The sequence below is a fragment of the Coturnix japonica genome, chromosome 8 (genome assembly GCF_001577835.2).
Source record: "Coturnix japonica isolate 7356 chromosome 8, Coturnix japonica 2.1, whole genome shotgun sequence".
In the NCBI taxonomy this organism is placed as follows: Eukaryota; Metazoa; Chordata; class Aves; order Galliformes; family Phasianidae; genus Coturnix; species Coturnix japonica.
The window spans coordinates 814,385-838,503 of NC_029523.1; the positions used below are offsets into that span (position 1 = coordinate 814,385).

The following is a 24,119-nucleotide window of genomic DNA, read 5'->3' on the forward strand; positions in this document are numbered from 1 at the left end:
AACTGAGCAAGATGAGGTCTGTATCACACCACTGAATGTAAAGTGAAGGGCACTCTTTCCCACCAAGGCCCCTGCAGACTGGTGGAACAGCTGCATGAGCCAGTCTGACAGGGTGCTGAGCCAGGGCCATGGTGATCCATGTCCTGTGCTGCTGTATCTGAGGAGGGCTCTGACAGATGGGCTGATTTTGCCAGGACAGGTGCCAGTATCCTGACAGGAGTGGATTTTATCCCCTGTGATTTCAGTTTCTCAAACCTAAATATGTGTCTGGCATATAAAGAAACTCAGATTTTCTTGGAACTGTTGTCATATTGTTTAGCCACAGCTAAGTGTGATGAGGTCCCAGTAGTGTGCACCTCATGACATTACAAAAGCTATAAATAAGAAAGTGATTATATTGCCAGATACCCACTGTTACAAGAGGAAAACAGCGATATTGAGGTTTTCAAACAACAAAAATATACTCAGGTCAGTGCCAGCATATCAAACAAAAAATACCACTAATTCCAAAATCGCCAAGTGGTCAAAATAGCAGCAACATTGTCAACTCAAAGACAGCCTCAAAGCATTAAATTATCAACTAGGAATGAGCAGGATATTTCCTACAAGAAGTGAGTCATTATTTCAGAGGAAAAACCAAAATCCATTCACCTTGAGAAGTATTTCAAAGAAAAGCATCCTGAGGAACCAAAAAGAAATAATGTTCTGATGGGAATTAAATGCCTTTGCAAATGTGAACATGTAATATCAGTAGTTATATGGTAGTAGTTTTGTTGACTCAGTAACTCTAGTGTGAACCAAAAAAATTCCAGAAGACTGAAGAGATTTAGAAGATATAATTTGTTCCCTCTATACATCGCATAAGTTCTGCCCCACATTCCTGTTAAACATCAAAGAAGGGTTATAGAAGGAGGAAAACAGTCTTCTCTAGATGACAGTGCAAATTTTTTAATGTTTTTCCTATAAAACATTTTCAATTCCTAGTATTAGAGAAAGGCATGATCTAATAGTAATAATAATAATAATAATAATAATAATAATAATAATAATAATAATAATTCATGAGCTACTCTGGGTACTAGGAATGCCCTAGGTGATACACCGTAAGGCTTTGGAAGAAGATACAATATAAACAGGGTTTAGAGAATTCATCATGTAAAGCTGTTTCTTTCAATTTCTGAGCTATATGTATATTTGGGATAGTTTCTCTCTTTCTCATGAAGCTGTTGTCATGAAGATTAATTAGTTAGGCCTGTGTTTCATGAGACAAAGTGCCAAAATCTTTACAGACTAATAGATCTCTTAAAAAGATCTGGTGTTTTTTTACACTGAATTTCTTTCAGGACCAGGGCCATAATCTGCAACATATTTTCCAACTTAAAAGTGCACAAAGTTGTTAAGTGTTATTATTTGTTTTGGCCAGTTGCGTCCTCATTGGCTCAATCTTTTTAAGTCTCCCCAGAAGTTATTGATTTAAACATTGTTTTATATTCTTTTTGCTAGTTTTGGCAAATTCACAGCGTACAGCCTGCAGCTCAGAGTTCAAAGTGCTTGTCTGACCATCCAAATGCCTCTCACTTGGGAGCTCTGAGCACATCAAATCTTCCACTGAGATTTTAGCATTTTTTTCTTTCTTAGCTTAAATCACTTTAACTTAAAATGCTGTCACTGTAGTGATGAAAGGTTATTGATGGTAAAATGTTCTTGTCTGCAGCCAACCTTGTCTTCCTCAGAACAATAATTCTACAAATGTTGACGAGGATGCTCTCAAACCAGCTAATGGATGTAGTGCGTTTGAGAACATAAATAATTATGCGACAGATTTTGTGCCTTGCCATTCCACTGTACTGCCCTGAAAGGGAAAACTCCTAATGAGTAGTAGCTCCCTGCTAATGGAGATGGCTGTGTCACAGTAAACACCTAACTCCTGTTTAGAAATCGCAAGGAAAATGTAAGCATTAGAACAATGGTCACATTCGGTTATTACTGTCTAATTAGTCATCTGCAACATACTGCATGGTACTAAGTGGAATACTTTGTAATACTCCTTTGAAAAAGAAAAACTCTATTATTTCCAAAAGTGTGATCTGAATGCAATCATCAAACACTCCATGTTTGATTCAGACTGTATTTATTTCTTATCTAGTACCTCTGAGCTAACTACCTTGAGGCAGCGATATAAAAATCAGTTGCTGTGACCTGCTTCTTGAAAATTCATTTTGCTCCTTCTTAAAATCTTGGCCTGCTTGACCTCAGCAGCCTTCACCAGTTTGAAAATGCAAGTTATAATCCTCTGTGGGGATTTAGCCAGGTGTCTATTACAGCATGTAATCTGTGATACAGCTTCCAATATTCACGCTGAAGAAAGGTTAAGCCCCTCTGTCTTTGTTCCCAAGTAAAAAAGACCATGAGGTGTTAGCACGGACAGGAAGCAGACTGAAAGAAGCAACATCTTCAATCAAGCTCTAAGCCTGTGTGTATGGCACAGAAGGATCTCTGTGATGCAGGCTTTGGCTGAGAGTGATCAGATTTTAACCCTTGAACAGGAACTGCCAACTGCCCTGTTGATATTCAAAGGTTACATGACCACTATCCTTATCATAAATCCTTACCCATTGTCCCATTTGTCACCAAGCAGTGCTCACAGATAGGCCTGGTAAGAAGCCTCAGTGGCTCAGCTGATCGCCACCCAGCAGCACCCCCTGCACCGTTCCGAACACCTCTGTCAGAATTCAAGCTCGCTGACACAGACATTGTGTGCAAACACAGGCTAAATTTATATGCTTGAAGGGAAACTCTCCTGGGACCAGTCAGTAGATTCTCAGATAACTCTGCTTTTTTCCGCCATGGCTGAAGAGGATAAAATGTGTGCAGCTCTGGGGCTGCAGGCTAGAGCCTGCTAACAGGCACATCCCAAAGGCCAACCTTCTGAACTGTGATCGTACTGATTTGGGAAATATTTTTAATTCCATAGGTGACATAAAATAATAGCAACTTAATTTGACTGCATGCAAGAAGCTATTTAATACCAAAATCCAACTACCGTATAGCAAAACTGTGTTTTTTGTCTAGCTGGTAGTGATATAGAGAAACCTCAGAAACCTCTTATGTTAATTAGCAGTGAAGCCTTTAGAAGTATGTAGCAGTGTTCAATTATTTAGAAATCTCTTAATGATGTAAATATCATTTTAAAAAGTTATAAATATTTTCCGCGTTGTCCAGCTGAAAAGTTGTTGCTTGAAGAACTTAATTTAAGATCTGTTTCCAGCTGCCTGCTGGTCACAAAATTATTTATCGCTGCTAATGCTCTGGTCACTAAGACATTCCCACCGCAGAATGTGCTTAGCTTTGACAAACTAGGGGAAAGTTTCTCTGTGTTGTATTCATTTTACTGAAATAGAGGTCTTAAAGAGGATTATCTTAGAGGTGTAGACATTAAAATACGTAACTAATCTCAGTTAATTGAATTGTTTCATACTAACGTGTATTAACAAACTTTCGCGTAGACAGCTTTTTTAGTAATATCAATACAATTTAACACATAAATTACATTTAAGATTAATTAGAAACAGTTTAAAGCCAAGTTATGTGTAGAAAAATGAGAGTCTGATTCTAAGCCTCTGAAGCATTAGTCAGATATTTCAAAATTTCATCACTGAACACCGTGCCAGCAGGCAGAGAGGATCTTATCTAGCATTGTAATTTCTCTCCTCATACCTGTGCTAGAATTCAGGACATTCATTTCATCAGCTTATATTGGCTTAATTTTTTTTTCAAGTTTCCTCTCCAGAATATTGAACTCCATATGGGTTATTTTGGTGTAATCAAACTATTTGTCCCTTTAATGAGAATTGAGTGCTATTGAATTAAAAGAATAATTTCTTTTTTGGTGGAAGAAATGCCTGAAGTTTCATACCTGGAGTCTCATTTGCAGTGCTTTCCTTACAGTGTGGTTTGGTAACAGATTTAGGTGTGGGGCCGTGCTGTCATCCCAGCCTGTGTCTCACTGTGCTCTGCCATTAAATAGAGTGGTATCAACTTTCACAAAAAGCTTTGTGCCCACAGAGATAGAGAGAACCATTCAGAAGCATGCAAGTGCCAACATTTAGCATTCACTGCACAATCCGCAATCTGGATTACCCACTCAGAATCACATAACATGCCTTCTCCTTTACCCTGGGACTCAGAGAAGCATTTAGGTTTGGTTTATAACATGAATTACAATGGCCTTACTGTCTGCTGATGCTGTAGGAAACCAAAGACATCCTTAAGCAACCCTTAACAAGTGTCTTGCTACCCAATAGCTTTTATTTACTATGTTTCAATACCTGTGACCTCCCAGTGATGCGGCTTTTGCCAAGGAGATGACAGAAGATGCACATTATAGGTCTGCAGACAGCTTCATAATGGTAGCCACTGAAGTGACTGGATTTTTCTAGTCAACTTCAGCAAGATGTGCCTTGTGTAACTGAGCATTTTCTGCAAAATTTGGATTTACATCTGTTCCAAGTGTACGGAACCTTGTAGATCTCACAGTGTGCTTTATAAAAATGCCTAAGTAAGGTGGCATGTCCTTGTATTTGTATCTGCTATATGAAATTGAGCTAAATAACAAAAAACTCAGTCTGTTATCTATTCTGCTTGAAACTTATTTTGATTTTCACTGTTTTATTCAAAAGGAAGGCATAGGAATAGTAACCGTGAGCTTGAAATCGAGAAAACTGTGACAGGAACTTATTATAGACACATTTTGCAGAATATTCTCAGTTACAGTTCCATGTTTTGAATCCTTCTGTCTAATGAGTACCGTTCTGCTTTTCAAATAACTCTTTTTTATTTATTTTTTTCTTAACTTTGAGTCCTGAAGAATTGTTGTAAGTTTTAGGATTCAGTTGTATTAATGGGAGAGGGAAGGAGAAAAGTATTTCCCTGTGCAGGGAAGAGGAGTTGCTTGTGGGGAGGTGAAAGTGAGCACTGAAGTCATTTTTCTCGTGTTTCATGGGAGTTTGCCAAGGGGCAGAACTGTGACCAAGGTGGAAACATGTTTGAAGCTCATTTCACATGCTGGATGGCATTGAACAGCCTTACTGCCCTGAGGCCTCGAGGTAGAGAGAAGCAATAATTGTAATTGTAAGAAAAGAAAAGGTTGATCATCATATCAGGGCTTGTTCTATTATCAGGGCAGGTGAGGAGAACTCTGATTAATGACATTCGCAGCTGCACTTATGTCCATATTCAGCACTACTGGATACAAACGTGTGCAACTTCTTCCCCAGCAGTGCAGACCATCAGTGACAAAAAACTTCCTTCACAATCCATACTGAACACAAAGAAAGATACAGGGCAGATGTTGTTCTCCGAAACAAATGCAGAATGAACAAGTAGAAAAATGTTAATGTACTGTTGAAAGTTTAAATTAGATGGACGTGATTCAGTGCAGCCTACAGGGTCTGATATCTTGGCAACTGCTGCAAGATACCCCAATCTGCAGACAAAATAGCCTTTGTGAAGGAGAGGAAGATTGTAGTTTGCAAGCTAATGCATCAAAAGGCCGGAGAGAGAATAATTCACTTTCACCTTGCTACAGAGGACAAGTAGCAGTAAAAGCTGTGCATTATTGGCAAGCTCTTTTTGTTGCTGTTTTTAACTCAATCCACAGTTCAGACCTCCAGCCACCTCGGCAGCATTCCAGCTGCAGCTGCTGGCATCCCCCATCTAATCAAGTGGTGGATTATCTTGTCCCGATAAATTGGAGGCTGTGCTTCATGAAAAGTCTTTCCTGCTGTACTTTTCTACCCTGTAATAAGGTGGCAGAAGTCTGAATCAAACTTGTTGTGCACTAATTTTTCTAGTGACTTCTGATGGAGAGTGTCAGTGTTTTAAGAAAGGACAGTGCTAGGCTGGAAATAGAGTTAATCATCTTTCATTTCACACCTGGGTGAAAGGGAACATGAAGTTGTAGTGCCTATTGTTTCATACAGAGTGCGTAGAGGCTATACTGCTGACTTAATAATTTTCACTCCAAAAATTGCTTCCTTTATGAATGAAGCTCTTGAGGAGCATAATTGGTTTAAAAAGGAATTCTCTTGGCTGTTGAATCTTTCTAAGAAGAATCAGACTTACTGAGCAGTTAGACATTTCCTTGCCATTCCTGGTCCTTTGTGGCTGGTCACTCCACTTCCACTCCTGCTAACAAAATCTTTCCACATAAGCCCAATACAAGGATAAATAAGCTAGTTTATTTCCCTAAAGTATACTGAGGAAAATGTTTACAGCACGAAAGTAAATGTGCTGTATATTTCTGTACAAGATAAATCTAGTTAAAAGTATTCCTTGCAAGCACTCATTTCTTCTTTCCCAGTTTCACTCCTGAATTAAGAGCAGCAATTGTCATGTGCCAACTACAGAACATCTTTATATGTCACAGTCACTACACCGTTCCTCTTGTAAACCTGTTTTCCTCTTTTCTAGGGAAACCCCTACATGTGCAATAATGAATGTGATGCAAGTACCCAAGAACTGGCTCATCCTCCGGAACTGATGTTTGATCTTGAAGGAAGACATCCATCCACATTTTGGCAGTCCACAACTTGGAAGGATTATCCAAAGCCTCTTCATGTTAATATTACACTCTCCTGGAACAAAACCATTGAGCTGACAGATAACATAGTTATCACTTTTGAATCTGGCCGTCCAGACCAAATGATCCTGGAGAAATCCCTCGATTATGGACGAACATGGCAGCCCTATCAATATTATGCCACAGACTGTTTAGATGCTTTCCACATGGATCCAAAATCAGTGAGGGATTTATCACAGCATACAGTCCTAGAAATCATTTGCACGGAAGAATACTCTACTGGGTATATGACAAACAGTAAAATAATCCACTTTGAAATCAAAGATAGATTTGCTTTTTTTGCTGGACCTCGGCTTCATAATATGGCTTCTCTTTATGGCCAGCTTGACACAACCAAGAAATTGAGAGATTTCTTCACCATCACAGATCTGAGGATAAGATTGCTTAGACCAGCAACTGGAGAAATATATGTAGATGAGCAACACCTGGCACGGTACTTTTATGCCATCTCAGATATAAGGGTATATGGAAGGTAAGAGATTATAAACCTTTAGGAACAAGCATATGCATTTGCTTATAGAGGTTATGCAATAACTGTTTATTTTCCCAAACACAGGAAGAAGAGCAGCCAAAATGTGTTCACTGGAAATTTGTTTGGCTCATTTCTGATGGTACTAGAAGTTTCTGACTCAGTGGCACTAAATCATGGGTGTTTGCTGTCACTAGCCTGCAAAGCCCTGAATGATTAAAGCATTTTCTTACATTGGCTCAGGATTTCAACCTGGCATTATGACACTTTTCAGGGACTCTTCTTTTGCTTTTATACAGTTGAAGCCTCCTTTGGGGGCAGTTAATTGAGAAGAGGGATTCTGTTTCATTATTTTTTCTAGGCCTTTAATGAAAGAATCAACTGATAAAGCATCCTTTGCATAGATTCTTTCCAGTAGGGCAAACTGCATACAGACAATGAGGCAACAGAGATGAGAGTCTACTCCTTCTGCTTTAATGAGTTCTGAAATGCAGTGAAGCTGAAGCAGAGTGGAAAAACTAGCAGCATTTTGGAGGGCGTGAGACTAATCTGAATGCAACAAAGATTATTACTCATCCAGGTTCAAGACGGATTGGCCCTCTGTGGCAAGCAAGGGCTGGTATCAGGTGTTGTAGACTCAAAAATAATAAAGGTGCAGTGACATTTGTATGGGGAAATTTTCTTACCAGCTCTAACTAGCAATTGACTGATGACCTCAAGCAGAAGGGTGATATCCTTACTGTGCATCTTGGATGCATATTTATTCAGAAGAAACAAATGTAACCTTCTCTATTAGCCATTCACTAAACTCTCTAATTTATACTTTTGCCTTTTTGTTTTCCTCTGTACCTTCAGAGAGTTCAAACCTTCCTTTTTATTTATTTATATATATTCTTAAGAGAAGCCAGATATCAAAACAAACAGGAAAGCTAATTTATCTTAGAGGGCTGAGGTATTTTTCCAGACACAGGAACAAGTGAAAAATAATAGAGATATTAAATGTCTAATACACTGTTTGCTGTATTTTATCATTCCTGTCATGGGTTTACTATTTTCTCCCTCTTTTATACAAGCCTTTCAAGTTCTTAAGTATTTTCCATGATATACAAATAGATCGATACAGTCAAAATAGAATCAAATTGATGTGATGCGATCTATTGAAAAATAGATGATCTGAATTTATATGAAGTATTGCTGACACATAGAGATTCTAATGCATAAGGATTTCTGCAAGACCATAGATATAGCATGTAGTTACAATGTTCTGCATCCACACCCATACTCATACATAAAGACATTAATTGTAAGTGTAAAATTATTAGACAAAGTTTCCTGTTTGAAGAATTCTTTTTGTAACTCTTATTAGTTATACTGTAAATTAATTGTTTTTCAGAAGTCTCTTGATCAGGCTAAATGGATCATGGGCAACTTAGGACAGTGTTTCCAACAGTTTTGTAATACTAACTCCAGCATATCAAAACAGTCAATTATGTTCTACTTCATGTGCACCCTTTCTCCTTGGGGCTCCTAATAGGTTGTATGTGCAGAGAGATCATACCACAGATCAGGATTTTAAGTTCCTTACACTCTTACACTTCAAGGAAATGCTGTTTCCCATTTGAAAACCCAGGAATGCTTCAATTAGACTACCAGTGTCTTGTCAAAGAAAGCATTTAAGAAGGGAGGGGAAAAAAAAAAAAAAAAAAAAAAAAAAAAGAGTGTACTGCATGTAAATTAGAAACTGAAACTTTCCAAATGTAGCTGGGATACAGCAATCTTTTGAACAATTATCTACAAAAATGGAGCCTAACTGTACAGAGAGCTTATCTGATGCTGAAGCTTGTTGTCTAAATGCAACAGTAATTCAACTTATGTGTTAATAGAATTATCTGATATATAATACTGTCTCACTAGATTAGATCTGTGTGAATTCTTATCACTCTTGTGCTAATAAGAATGGCTCTTTAGGGATTTGGGGTCCTTGACCTCAACACATAGCGAGACTTTCTTGCTTATTCCTAATAAGTGAGCCTTGCTTATTACTAAGTATGCATTCCCTGATTATTTGGTCACAGTGAAGAGCCTCTTGCAATAGGCCATTCTCAGACAGACTGAGGTATTTGTAGTCTCATACCAGAAACTCTACTGGGTCCCTCTGCTAAGTCTCCAAACAAGCATTTTGGCCACATGCCCTAGTATGGTGGTGGCAGGTGTGGGACCACAGAATCATGGAATGTAGGGGTTGAAAAGGGGAGGAGGCAAGAGTTACAGGCTGTTATGTGCACATTTCTTATTCAGCTGAACTTTCCAGCCCTTGCACTTTAATCTAGGATATTAACTGAAAATTAATTTATAATTTTTTTTTATTTTTTTTTCCTACAAATTTTCACGTTCTATGCTTTGAGACTTCGATAAAGCTAGGCTAAACAGGATTCCATGAGGGTGGGATACAAAGGGATGATACCTAAAAGCTTGATGCTAGCAGATACATCTTGAAACTCGTCCCTTTGTTAAAAATATAACCTGTAGTTTAAATAAAGTTAAAATCACCAATGCTTAAAATAGCACGTTCCAAAGGGAGCTTAAAATTTGTTTCATGCTGTAATTTAAAAATCAGTGCCAATGGAAAACATCTATCTTAAAGCTGCCAAATTTAATATACAAAACATTGAATGAATTAAAGACAGGAGATTTTCCTACTTAATATATGGTTCCTTTTGTCACTGCTTTGCAGTTTGGTGTAAAGTAAACCTGATGTATGTTGCATCAGAGATAAAAGCCGGTGTGTTCTTAATGGTTGCAATGAACCTGTTTTTTCATCTTCAGTTTACCTCTTTCATTGTGTGTTTATTAAGATGATGGAAAAAAAAAAAGGAAACCTGGCTGCCTGGCTGTTAGCAATTTCAGCAGCCCCATTGTGCTCATATTATTCAAGAAACCTAATAATCCACATGAACTAATTCTGACTTACTGATGGCCTGCTTCACTAAATCGGAGTGATTTTTTCTAGTGAATAATGGACGATGTAGTGTGCCAGTACCTTAATTAAAGAGAGCCTCTCTTAGTCTTGATCTCATTTTAATTTACAGGGTAATACTACAATAATATCACTAATGGAAGGTGCATTAAAGGGCATCAAGTAGCATTAACTGTATTAAATTATGGCACTTGTGTTAATTAACTGCTGAAGCAAGATGGTCCTAGCAGCTAGAAAGGTCGATTAATGCATAAATAAAGTCTTCTGGGATGGGAAACCAGAAAAGAGTAGACAATTCTCTGACCTGCAGCAGAGAATCAAAGGTACCCCATGTGGTAACCTCAGGAAGGTTTCTTTCCTTTCACTGCTTGAGGAGGTGGATGTGCAGTAGGCTCTGCAGATCCCAGATACCTTGAGAAGGACAGCCCTGACAGTAAGCACACAGCTCTTTTTCACTAAAATGCTGATAATAGTTCCTTTGAAGTCAAGCAAAAGGTTCCTAGCAGATTTTGGATTTGACTGCTAAAGGTTTAACTGGATTCATTCCAAAATATTTTTTGTTCAACTTCTGTGTTGTCAATAATATGCACATTTACTATAATTTCAGACAATAGTAAATGTATATAAATATATCCCCAGTGGATATAGAATGACTGTCTAGCTAAACCGAAGAAAAATTTCATCCCACATTGTTATTTTGTGATTAGTTTTTGATCTAAGAGCCAACGGTTTCTTTTTGACACTAGAATACCCAGCCTCAATACAATGTTATTAAGCCCTTTCAAATTTATTTTTTGTATTCTTCTTGCCTTGAAGCCTCTGTATTTAAGCTACAGAGTTTTCTGGCCCGGCCACAGCTACACTTGCAGTTCTAGCAGTAATAGAAACCTCTAACTTGCAGTAGGTAATGTGAAAAATATCCTCATTTTTAACAGTTACTTGCTCTCACATTATCACTTCCAAATTTAATCCATCTCAGAACCTGACCAAATTACACTTGAGGAAGGTATACTTATTACTCTGGGGCTTGGGGTTTTTTGCCTTTTTTGTCATCCTGCCCTGTAGCCCCCTGTAACACTGGGCTGCTGGTTCTCCAACGCTCATACTGCAGAGAGCCGTGCCCCCAGTTTGGGTGCCGGGCCCTGGGCAGTTCCTCACGTGGATGGATCAATGGGATTATATATGGAGTGTTATTCTGGCATGCACTTGACAACACTGAAAGAATATCCCTCTGCGATGTACCCTAAAGCAGAACTTTGACCAATGGAAATGGGAGTGCAAAAATGTGCTTTGCTTTTATTTATAGGGAAAAGTTTTCATTAACATTCAGCTCAAAACCTGACAATCAAAGTGAAGATATGTTGGCATTAAGCTTTTAAGAGGACAGGCAAATACTATTCATTTTTCAACTATATATTTACTGTGCTGGATTACTCTTATTTTACAAGAACACTTCACAAGCAGGTTATTTTCACTAGTACTTGGAGTAATTCTAGCAATTTCTCCAATTTAATTATAAACTCATTAGAGAATAAGAGCAGAAAAAAAAAAAACTTGTGTATTTAAGAGCATGTCAATTTATCCTTAACTCCCAAGTGCAATTAGCTTTTAAAATTTATCTGCTGTACTATGTCAGTAAGGAAGATTACCCTTCTTTTTCTGTAAACAAATCTAAGATCATCAGGAACTGAAATAAGTGAATAGTTACTGTGTTTATTTTCACATTAGCAGTCTCCAGTGGTTTACCAGGGTTATAGACAGGTTTTATTTCTGACCATGTTCCAGTGTTACTAAACAATGTTTGTTTCCACCTGCCATCCTGATTACATAAGTCCTGGCAATCAGCTCAGAGTGGTTTCAGTCTTGTAGTTACTTAAAGGGGAGCAGAGCATTAGAATCTGGAAGGCTGACAAAGCCTTTAATTCTGCTACTCCCTTTTGAAGCCAGTGGAATTAAACCACCAGATTTCACACACCACCTTTCCTCATTAGCATTTGATCATCTTTTCTTTTGGCCCATTTTGCAAAACGTCAAGTATTTCAGTACTGATCTCCCTCAGCTGCCTTTCAAGGAAACCCCATATCATGCAGAATCAGTGTTTGAGGAGAGAAGCCAAGCTTTTTTGTAGTATAATTCATTTTGCCATTGAACATTAAAGAAATAGAGATGAAGCTCCTGATGAAAGGAATGAGACTTTTACTTTCTGTGTTACTTCATATGCTGTGAAGCTATCCAGAGAGTCTTTCTGAATAAATTTGGTGATTCCAATGTCTTGCAGAAACTTTCTTTCGTTTAAGCTTTTCATTTCAAAAGATTTCAATTTAATGCCTAAAGATTTTCTGGATCACATGTACAAATGATCTCTGGCACTGGGATGTCCTTCAGGTTGTATCAGTGATAATATGTACATGATCCAAGCTGGAGCAGTACAACATACTATCATGTTAAAAGTTTAAAATCTCTCTCAACTATTTCACAAGTAACAGGAACTATCCATCTGCAGAGGTTTTGTTTTGTTTTTCCATGATTGTGATCCCTTCCACCAGTACCCACATGGTGAGATTTTCTGCAGTCAATTTTGTCTGTTTCTGTACTTAATTACATGTGTTAAGGAGATGAGTTTTCAAGGACACTCATTAAATTAACAAGTTCCTCAGAAGGTAGTAGCAGGACTTAGAATACACATATGATTTTTCTTGACACAGGTGATATTTCTCCCTCTCTACTAATCTTTTTTGTTGTAAAAAAATAAGACATCATCTGTGATTTAGGAAAATGTTTGAAACTAAGACAGTTAACATTTCTTTCTTTCCACTTCTTTTCCTTCAGTACAGCACTGTAGTAAATGTACTGTACAGAATGTGAAGCTACATATTGAAATAAAAGACCAAACCCACTGCTAGTTTCAGGTGCCGTCCTATAAATCAGTAGTGATTTCTGTGATTTCATTTACCTGTACTTAACTGATGGTTTTCAAATACAGGAGTAGTGAGAGAAACGAAGTGAAGAAAAGGAAGGGAGGAAGAAGGAAGGAAAGAACATCAGTGACAGAAGTGGCAAGGTTGTCACAGTTTCTACTTGAAAGAAATAGGGGAAAAAGATACATAAATAATGAACAAAAACATACCTCTCCATCTTCTCATCTTCTGCCAGCCTTAGCTAATAAGGCAGGACAGTTCTGCTAATTTCAGGGGAAGTCCAGTGACACAGTAACACAGAGACAAGAAAACCTGAAAGTTAATAATAAAGGTCAAGGTCTAGTAGCCTTGTTCTTGTGAATTGTTACAGAGGGGCTGTGAGATCCCTACCTGTCATTTGCTCTAGTACCTCTCTGGGATTAGTGTGCCTCAGCAGTACCAGTGATCCATGCATGAAGGGAGTCATCATGATTCTTAAATGATCGCAGAGGGCTGTAGTGTAAATGAGTCAGCACCAAAGACCCTCAATAAAACAGATACAACATTTTGTTAGCTGGGCTAAACAACAGAGTAAGCGTTCAGCACTACTGTAATTCCGATTTCATTGAAAATGATAACATTGTTTGTGGAAAAGCAAGGAAAGAGCTACAGAAAGAGAAAGCAATGCTGTGAATTTAGCACACAGCAATACGGTCAAGAAAAAGGAGATGAAAGGTTACACTGCAGGTAGAGTTCCCAAGAGAATGTCTGGCTGCTGACGCAGGAGGAAAGCATAATGTTAGCTGCAGCCCTTTGCAGAACAGGCTGTGTCCTGGTTAGCTTTGTGGAATACGGTAAAAATGAAAGGATGGTGAGTGGCAGGATATATCATAATGACATTAGGAGGGAGCAGGACTTGACATACTACCACTCATGTATGGAACCATTTGAAAGCAGACTTCTAATTTCTACAGCTCACAGAGCCCTTGGAAATTTAGAATCTATCTGTTAAGTATCTGCTTCCTCACACAGCACATCATCCAAGCTTCTAGCAAGCAGCAACAGCAACTAATTCAAAGGAAATATCCCATTGGTATGATTTTTTTGTTTGAAAGACAGCCATACTCAGAAGAAACTTTTGCATTTCACAGATGATTATTTTGACCACACTGGAGTGAAGACCACTATTTTAACATAAGCCTGTAAACAAACAAAAACAATTCAATAAAAGGCTAATAATAGTTGCCTCATACTATGGATTAAAGCAGGCCTTGGGACATAGTATGGATAGTGGAACACATATGGTATATACGCACACACATATCCCAGTGCCAGAGGGCATTTTTCTAAACTTAAAGTCTTCCTTTGAACTATTTAGTCCTTCTTCTGAATTCGATGGCTTTAAAGATATCAGTAGTTGTCTGCTTATTCCTTGCAACCCTCCTGGAATTTCTTGTGATACGTCCTCAGTTGCTTTCATTTTCATCCTTGAATTCATTTCTGTCTTTATAGGAGCTATGCAGTGTCTTTGTTCTCTACCATTCAGTATTCCCACTTCCACCCTATCTAGATGTGTGTTAAGCTGTAATATGATACGATATCTGATATAGTAAGATCTATCAAATACTTTGAAATACACTTAAGAAAAAATGGCAGAGAGGCACAATGGTTTGTTATAATCTGTCCATCCTGCACAGTCACTCATAAACAGCACAACAGGAGTACCAGTATAAATGTTAATGATAGCAGCGCTGTCTTGATGATGGAGGGACACCATGGGTCATGTTTAATTACCATCAGTATTTCTGTGACGTTGCACGTGAAACCTATTAACAACCAAAAAGATAAAATCTGATTACGATAATGATATATGCTTGTACATGGAGATATGCGTCTTCACACTCAACTAATTAGTTGGCACTGACTGTTTTCACTTTGCTCGGTGACATGTGGTATATAAATCATTACAATATGTTAAATGCAAATGGTTGGTAATAGGGTAACCATCTGCTCACTGTTGGAAAGTTTGCAGAGGAATATAGTAAGCTGTACTTCTAATAATGATGCTACACTCACATCCCCGAAATACCAAATATCTAAAAACAGCTGCCTCTACTAATGCCAACGTTACTAATATGTCTCTTACCCTTTTCATTCTCAGAAGTAAACTACATATTGTAAGAGGTAATTTTGTTCTTCAGTATGAACTTGACTTCAAGGCTAGAGCCTGCAACAGTAATGTGAACCACCGTTTCTCAGAGCCTGATCTTTTTCTTAGATTGTGTTTTATGCTTTTGAGCAGCCAATAAATAACCAGGCTATCCACTCTTTTTGGGACATCTTTTCCTCCACAAATATAATTAAACCTTCATCCTCCTCTAAACCCCTCCTGCCAGGCCCTTTTCCAGGGATGACATGATTTTGTACGTGATAGATTGCTGGCACATTGCTGTCTGGTAATGTATTACTCTAGAGACCATCAAAGAGTGCCTTCCATCTAATAATCTACCATGCCCTGTGAGGGCTAGAGATCACCACTGCAAAGAGGGATCAATTATTTTACCACAGACATGTATTATCAGGGCCTGTCACATACTTTCTTAATGAGCATTTCTGGACACCCAAGTGACAAAGTAACGCATTGGAAAATTAGGAGCAGGACAAGAGTGAAGGACTGCCTGCCAAAGTGGAGGCTGTGCCTTCAAGCCAGAGAAGCTTCTTCTTTCCTTACCCATTCAGTCATTTGCTGGTCAGGGTCATTGTCACAGTGCTCATATGCTGGCTCCCCTGTAGTAATATATTGCATTATCGCCTATCAGAGAGATTAATATGTTCACATGCTGAATTCCCAAGACACAGCTCTCAGCATTAAAAAAGCCGATGAATTAATTCAGCTCTCCTACTGACTGAATGGAAAAGTTTGTGCTTTCATCATAGTCAGATGGCAGTGCTGCTATTGCTTTCTTTGGGCGGGAGGGGCTGCTGTCTGTTCAGGGGTTATGCCTGGCATGGCGGTGTCTGAATTAGGATCATGCTCCTGGAGAAGCACCTGCAGGGGAAGAGGCTGCAGGAGAGCTCATTAGCCCTGCAGTTCTCAGCCCCTGGATGAATTACACAATGAGATGCTTGCTCTACAGGGTCTCAGAAATCTGCGGCTTTGTGTAGGTATGCTGTCCTGCAAAGCTATCTTGAGTTCAAAAAACACTGAGACAACTTTACGCTAACACATTTTCCTTTGTTGCCTTGCAGAAAAGAAGAGCTGTCTGAACACAAATTTGGTGACTCCATTTTGATTCACAATGAATGCTTGTCTGTTTCAAAATGGGGTGTCTGAACATTAAACATATCTACCAGACAGAGCTGGTAGGATGAGTAGTACTCTATAATACCTTGTTATACAAATACAAAATTACAAAACCATGACATACCTGAAAGGCACGGTGTCAGCACCGGGAATTTGATAAGCTGGGATCCTGAATTGGATTCCAGCAATGGGCACAAGTTTGAGGAAGCTCTCATTTCAAATTGCAAGCAGAGGAAAAACAGGATTCTCTCTCTTTAATTGCATTACTTTTATTGAACTGAAGCATTGCTTCAGTTCCCAGAACACTTTATATATATTTTAATTCAAGTTAGCAGAGACAGAGCCGTAGCAGGACTGTTTATTGTTTCTGACATGTTATTCATTTTCCCATTCAACTCTCTTGTGCATTAAGAATTTTTAGGTTTGGGGATGCTGTTTACCAAAGTCATTATAAATAAATTAATTTTCGTGTTTTTGACTTGGTGATACTTCTATGGAGCTTTCGTCTATAGTCCTGTTCAGAACAGCCATGCCAGTCAGGCAAACATGAACTGGACTCCACAAACCTTCTGGTAGCCCTTTGCACAGAGAAGAACATTACATTCAAGCCCTCAGTAGACAAACCTTTTAGTTTTATTTCATGTATGCTGCTAGCATTCACTGTGATACAAATCCTGGCAATCAGATGCTTTCCATCTGTTGTTTTCAGAGGAAAGGGAGGGTCATCTGAGAGATTTGAGGTTTTTTAGCCTCGCATACCCCAGGCTGTATTTTTATAGCCTCATCACGTTTTAATTGGCTCTAGATCTTCTCATTATATTTATTGAACTGCGGGCCAATTTTCCCTTACTTAGAGCCAGGGTTGTAGATTTTGCCATATAAGCACAATCAGGAATTGACTTGAAAAACCATTTCAAAACATTATCATCTTACCCCCAGGCAGAGCACAGCACAGCACAGCAGTTTCTTGACCTTCGACAGGCAGGAACGGGGTGTAGAGAAGGCAGGTGGGACAGGGGACAGAGCTGCAATATGAGAAGGCGTCTGTTTTGTCAGTGACCCACTTTAGGAAATGCTCCTTCCACACCACTCCAGCTGCTCATTTCTCACCATTTTCACTTCTCTTTTTGGTGATCAGCACTCCTTCAATCATATCACACAAGGAGTCGCAGCCTATGTGGCTCAAAGGAGGCATGGAAACCTTCATCAGGAAAAGTAAAAATGAGACGCGAGGAGCAGAGGAGAGGGAGAAACATGAATGACTCATGTCATTCATGTCATGTTTACAGTGAAAAATAAACCTATTATTCTTAGTCAATGCAGAAAATTGCTTATCATTTGGAGGCTTCATTAAAGACACTGTGCTTATGGAAGCATGCCTTGTTTCCTTTGAAAACTCCTGAAATAATTCTTCCAGCAGGACAGCAAAACAGCAAGGAGCCAGTTACATTTTTAATCACTCGCGTCCCATAGGAATTGCAGTCTGCCAACAAGGGCAGCTCTTTCCCCTTTGCAACACAGGAAAAGAATTGAAAGATGGGAAGCTGTGGTTCCAGGATGGTTTCTTACAGTTATTAATGAGCTAAAGATCAAAAACCTGAGTGCTATTAACTGCTAATATTCTGCTACTGAAAATGTTTAACCCAATCCACAGCCCATCTCCGAAAAAAAAAAAAAAAAAAAAAAGGTTTTCATTTCACTTTTCCATTTGATTGTTTCTTTCTTCTGAATCATGAATGTGGACTGGAGAAACAGCTGGATGAAGACAAAACAGACAAGTAAAATAATTGTCTATTTCTCTTCCACTGTACAAATTTCAAAAGAAAAGGAGTACTGGTACTTCACACCCAGACCAGATGGCATTATGTTACCTTCTCATCGGTTAGTCACTGCAGAGGTGACCCACAATGTGGTGGTTCTTCCCTAGATCAGTCCTTTCATGTGCATGGCGGCAATTGCTTTATTTCTGATACATACAAATACCACATTTAAAATATGATACCTTAAAAGATATCCCCGGACTTTTGTTTTTTTTGGTGTTTTTTTGTTTTATTTTGGTGGTTGTTTTTGTTTGTTTGTTTTTTGTTTTTTGTTTTTTGTTTTGACAGAGCCAATATATTGAGAGATGAAATTCTGCAATCTCTCTGTTCCAGTAGTTACTTTTGGAGAACAGGACAGGCTTTGGATCTTGTGGTCTGTACGTTTGCTTGTCTGTTAATGCTTCATAAAATATACATGCTTGAAATAGGAGATGCATCAGAGCGATACCACCAGAATGACAAAGAGTTCTAAGTCCATTCCAAACTTAGGGAAAGTCTATTAACATAGTTCATTGGTTTCCTTACTGCACGGTCCTACCCAGATTTCAACTAACATATGCACAGTTAATGTATAGCTGACATTCAGACTGTTTGCGAATTATGGAGCGATTTATGCCCTTCCTACTCCCAGGGAAAAGGTTCTGCAATATAAAGTGTGATGAATGTATGCTGTAAGATGAGGAAAGCTTTTGCAAATATTGCTGCAATACAAACACAATTAATAGAACATAAAGTCCAGTCTCTCCCTATCCAGGACCCACCCAGTCATTTATAACTCTTCAAATGTGTACTTTTTTATATCCTCATTTGCTTATCACATTAAAAAACAAAACAAAAAACAAAATAAACCTGCCCCAAACAAAACAAAACAAAACAAAACAAAAAAACAGATTTGAAATTCCAGCTGCCGTGGGGAGTAGGTGAGGCTTCATCTTGAGAGTCTTGTAGCAGCAGCCAATTGCACTTGTTCCAGCCTAGCAACTGCAAGAGCGGGTGCTAATATGACCAAGTGGTGTACCGCTGTTTTGTCAAGGTGTTACAGAGTTGTCAATCTACACAACATTTAGCTCAAGAGAAGCCTGTTACAAACTAACTTGTCTTATTAAAAACAAAATGAAACAAAACCTTACCTATCTTCAGGCTCAGTATCTGGTTGTCCAGAGATTATCATGGAAGGGTAACTCTGAAACAAAACACAAAAGTGTTTTCCATGGAAGGAAAAAAAAAAGGAATTAAAATGTTGTATCTCTGAAAGAGATATTCAGCTTCTCTTACAGTTAGTTTGGACACGTGCCAGAATCTTGCTCCCTTTGTGATAGTATTTTATGGCCACTAAGTGATTTGGCTCAGTCAATTTGCTGTATATCACAACAAAAATGTATATAGAATTAAATCCACAAAGTACTGTACTTTTCCTCTCTTGAGGTTTTCTGTGCAACACAAAAGCAGAGAACAGCTTTAACAAGATCTGGGTGCCCTCATGAGTCTGGTGTCATCCTCCCCTCCTAGCTGCATAAGTCACTAGGAGGAGATAAAACAATAGATGAGGAAAGGCAGTGAGCAGTAATGGTAGTGATGGGAGGTCATGGCTGCTATGGGCACCATCCCGAATCCCAGTGGATCTGTCTCAGTGCCCCTCCTTTGCAAATCTCAGTGTTGGTGAGACAGAACACCAGCACTGAAGTCTATCAGATACAAACACTCGCTCCTTCATCCCCAGAAGTATTGCTTATTACGATAGGTCTTAACAACATGGCTATTATCCTTTCTTATCCTTATTCTTTTTTTTTTTTTTCTTTCATGTATTTGTGTAATTCAAAAGGTTTTGATAATTATGCTGAAGTTAATTAAGGAGATAAAGCTCTGTGCAATGCAGGAGCTCTTGTTAAGGTCCTCACTGGGCTCCCTGACTTACTGCTAGTCAGGTCTTCAGGACAAATCCCTCTTCTTTTCCCTGTATGACACCAGTATGTCTTCCAGTATGCAAATAAAACTGAGCAGTGGTCTCCTGCCAATGGTCTGGGGCATTCTCCAAGACCAGAAACTGTCACTCACCATCTGAATGTGCCCCAGAGACAATCCTGCCCATAAGGCATCTTACTACATCTGTTCTTCACCATATACTTCTGTTTGACAAATGGGTGCTGGTGGACAGCACTGTGTTAATGACAACTTTATTTTCCAAATCTAGTTTCTTCCTCTGCCTACATCTGCTAGTTTTTTGGTTTTTTTGTTTTGGTTTGTTTTGTTGTTTTTTCTTTCTTTTACAGTGTGTGTATATACACACACACAAACATTTTACTCCCAGGTTAACTCAAATATTCTATGAGAACAGAAACCGCCCATACGTTTCCATTCAAGTTTGAGGTTGAGGAAGCCTGTGTGACATTTCAGGGAAAAGGATAAAATTTATATAAGATTTTAAAAGCTGCATTAGTCAAGATGGAAATGCAAAGGTTTGTTCCTCAGTATAAACATATACTGATGGTTTTTGTCAGCAGTATTTCTCAAATTCTTCCCCCTGTGATGGGCTTACATTATTCATAACTTACAATCTATTCCTTAAATTTTTAGTTCTAACAGTTTCTTGGTGGAGGTCGCAGAATATGAAGTATTGATTTGAAATATTTGAAATATAAATGAAGCTGTTCAGTTCTTCTATTACATGAAATGTCATAGTCTCAGAATCACAGAATCTTAGGGGTTAGAGGGGACCTCTGGAAATCACCTGATCCAATCTCATGCTAAAACAGATTCCCCAGGGTAGCTTGCGCAGGAAAGCATCCCAGATGGTCTTGAATATCTCCAGAGAAGGAGACTTCACAACCTCTCTGGGCAGCCTGTTTAACTTGGCCAAGCTGTATTGTTACACTAACAGGGCTAGAGATATGGTGACCCAATACTTTTTTTTTTGTATCTGAAGTGCCTATGGGAAGCTAAGTTGCTTTTGGCATACTTCAAGCACAACACACATACACAAACCACTCAATTCTCATCTAATTCTTTTCAGCAGCAGAAATAATAGGTATTTTTTAAGTATAAATTATTTTCAAGAGCAATGTCTGTTAGGGACGAATACAAATATTTTCGGAATTCAAGTTACGTTAGTAACAATTTTTACTAACTTATTTTAATCCTCAAAAAACGCAAAAAATTTAGCTTTGGAAATAGTTTGTTCAAAAAATTATCAAAAATTTCATTTTAAACCTGAAAATAAAATCACACATTTCCTTTCATTTGATGCAAATGATTTTTTCCCCCATTTTTTATTTTTTTCAGTTCAGCCAGTGAGCTGAAAAATCAATTATTCTCACAGCTCAACTGGCAAATAATTCTTACCATAATAATTCCAGAAGGAATTATACTGTGACAAGGAGTTTATATTGTATGGAATTTAAAACTTCAAAAATGCAAGCCAGCATGATAAAGAAGGAGAAATGTTCCGTTCAGTTTTGTCACTTTTCTTTTTCAAATTATGACTTCCAATCAAGATGAAAATAAGAAAAAAAAGAAAAAAAAAAAAAAAAAGAGAGAGACAGAGAGAGAAAAGAGAGAGAGAGAATGGAAATAGTTTTCAATATGTTAAAGTGGATTTGGAGTGTCTACTTTGATGATAATAAGAAAAATCCACTTCCCAGTTATTGCAGATGGAGCTGTGAGTACTAAGCGTGTTGAAAACCAACCCTGATGTAACTCAAGAAAACATGAGAACAAAGCCACTTTTGAAATACTTAGTCAGATTCATTTGCTCTGAACAGTTAGTTTTACAGCTTGTTGTCTTGCTAGTTTACTCATGAATAGCTCAGAATATACTCCAGAAAGGAACATAGGTGCTTAGAAAAAGAAGAGGTTTTTGAAAAGAATACCGATGCTTTATCATTCGCCCCAAAGATCAGCAAAATGATTTTTCAGAAAGAGATTAATTAACCCACCTGTGTAGTAAGTCTTTTCTTATCCTTACCCTTTATGAGAAGCATCAAAGTGGGTTTCCATCTGACTACATCAAGAACAAAGCTGGGGTGATGCAGCTCTTGCATGGGGTGTGCCAGATGCTTTTCTCTTTCTGGCAACATACAGTAATGGCAGCACTGCAGAGGGAGGGATACAGTTCAGAGTCCTTAAACTCAACCAACACTTAGCAGTAAGATCAAGGAAAACAAGCAGAACAGCAAAACCTTGGGGTAGTAGGTCCAATTTCACCTGCGTCAAATGGGCTCTTCAGAGTGGTTCCAGTAATGATTCTTAGGCAGTGGTTTCTGTACAAGTGAGGAATCGGGTATAAACCTGAAAAGAGGAACAACAGAATCAAGTGTTAGTTTTAAGCTAGGCTGTGTATTTATGATGCAAAACTAGATTCCATATTTATCATTTACAAATAACTACCAAGTCAAATGCTGAAGGAGTCATGTCAGGATTGTCAGGATTCTCAAAGCAGAACAAAATGAATTCCACTTCTGCTAAGCAGAGGCCTACGAGGGAAAAGGCTGGGGGAGAATGTTCCTCACAAAAGCCTGGCATCAAGAGCTGCAGAATGGCCTTTCCTGTTACTAACCTTGGTAGGAACAGGTCAGAGCTATTCATTGCTCTCACAGAGGTCTCTCTTCTTCCAGAGAGACCTGGCACTCAATAGGACTTGAGTGTGGCAGGCCCTAAACAAACCACCTGCCCCTCCTGTGTCCTTGCATGTAAGGCTGCCAGAGCGCCACTAGCCTTTGCTCCATGCAGGGTATACCCAGCTGGGATGGTGGCATTTGGCATCAGCATGATGCTGTGCTCCACTCATGAGGATCACTCCCCTGGGGCCCATACCCATTGCCCCTCCCAGGCACGCTGCTTACAGCACCACAGGCATGTTTGTCTCCCTCAGAGGCAACCCATTGCAGCCCATCCATCTCTTTTCCATATATAGAATTCTGCAGCACTAACTACTGAGGGCACATTCAAACCTTTAAATGAGTTCATAGGAGGTCTCTTAAACAGAAATGCTTTAAAATCTTTTAAAAAGAGCAACAGATGTCCTGCTTCACAGAACTGTTTTCCCTGGTGTGGAATTCTGTGCACACCACAGATATTTTTATGCTGCTTTTCTCTATTATAGTCCTCAAAAAGTTACAGCAATCAGTATGAAATTAACCTTGCTTGTTTCTCATGTAGCAGAAATGCTGCTGCTTTCTGACAATGGCTTGTGAAAACACTTTATTTCCTACTGTGACACAATAGGTGCTGCATCATGAGTCTTTTCTTACGCTTCAGAAAGTAAAGGTATTTCTGCCACTCACATGTCTGTCCAGCATTAATTGTTGCCAGAAATTTGTAACAGCTCACTTAGCATAATTCTGCTCAAGAGAGGAAAGGGTTTTTCCCCCACTGCAGAGAGTTAGGAAACATTTTTGAATGATATTGTAAGCATGCCCTCCTGGACAGTAATTTAATGTCCACAGTTTTAGACCTCCCACACAACAAGTTGTTCCTTTTCAGAAATGCAATGGGAAAAAAAAACAACCCTTCAGGGTACCAGCTGGCAGCTGATCCTGTGAAATCCTACTTCCAAATAAAGACAGGAAGCCTGGTGCAATTGCTAGCAACCTAAAGCAGCTTTCTTGGGATTGCTGCTAAGCAAATGGAAGACCAGTATTAATTAAATTAAAATGGAAAAAAAAAAAAAACCAAAAAAAAAAAACAAAAAAAAAAGGTCTATATATGAAGTATAAATCAGTGATATGCAATGCAATTTAGTACCTTCAAACGTAATGTGCAGATCTGTATCAAAATAAAAGGGAAAATAAGAGAAACTGTGAAACTGTAACTCCTAAAGACTCTTAACTTTTGCTGAATTTGTTACGCTACAAAACTCTGTAGTGCTACATTGCCATGCCTTTCATCTGAGGCTTTTCCATCATATTTGTGACTGTCTAGCAGGTTATGGTACAGACCTGTTTGTTATACATAACACAATACAGAATAACAGAGCAGCAAGAATTCTTACAGCCTAGTGCTCAAGTTCTGCTGGGT

At 38.6% G+C, this 24,119-nt stretch overlaps 1 protein-coding gene across 12 annotated transcripts in view; it reads left to right on the top strand.

Moving 5' to 3' along the window:
- The window catches only part of NTNG1 (netrin G1), a 149,239-nt gene that overhangs the window by 58,518 nt on the left and 66,602 nt on the right, over positions 1–24,119 (top strand). For all 12 annotated transcript variants that reach the window (XM_032446167.1, XM_032446166.1, XM_032446168.1 and 9 more), the window contains exon 3: positions 6,472–7,112. In XM_032446167.1, the coding sequence (XP_032302058.1) occupies positions 6,472–7,112 (641 nt within the window). The remainder of the gene's footprint in view (positions 1–6,471; positions 7,113–24,119) is intronic.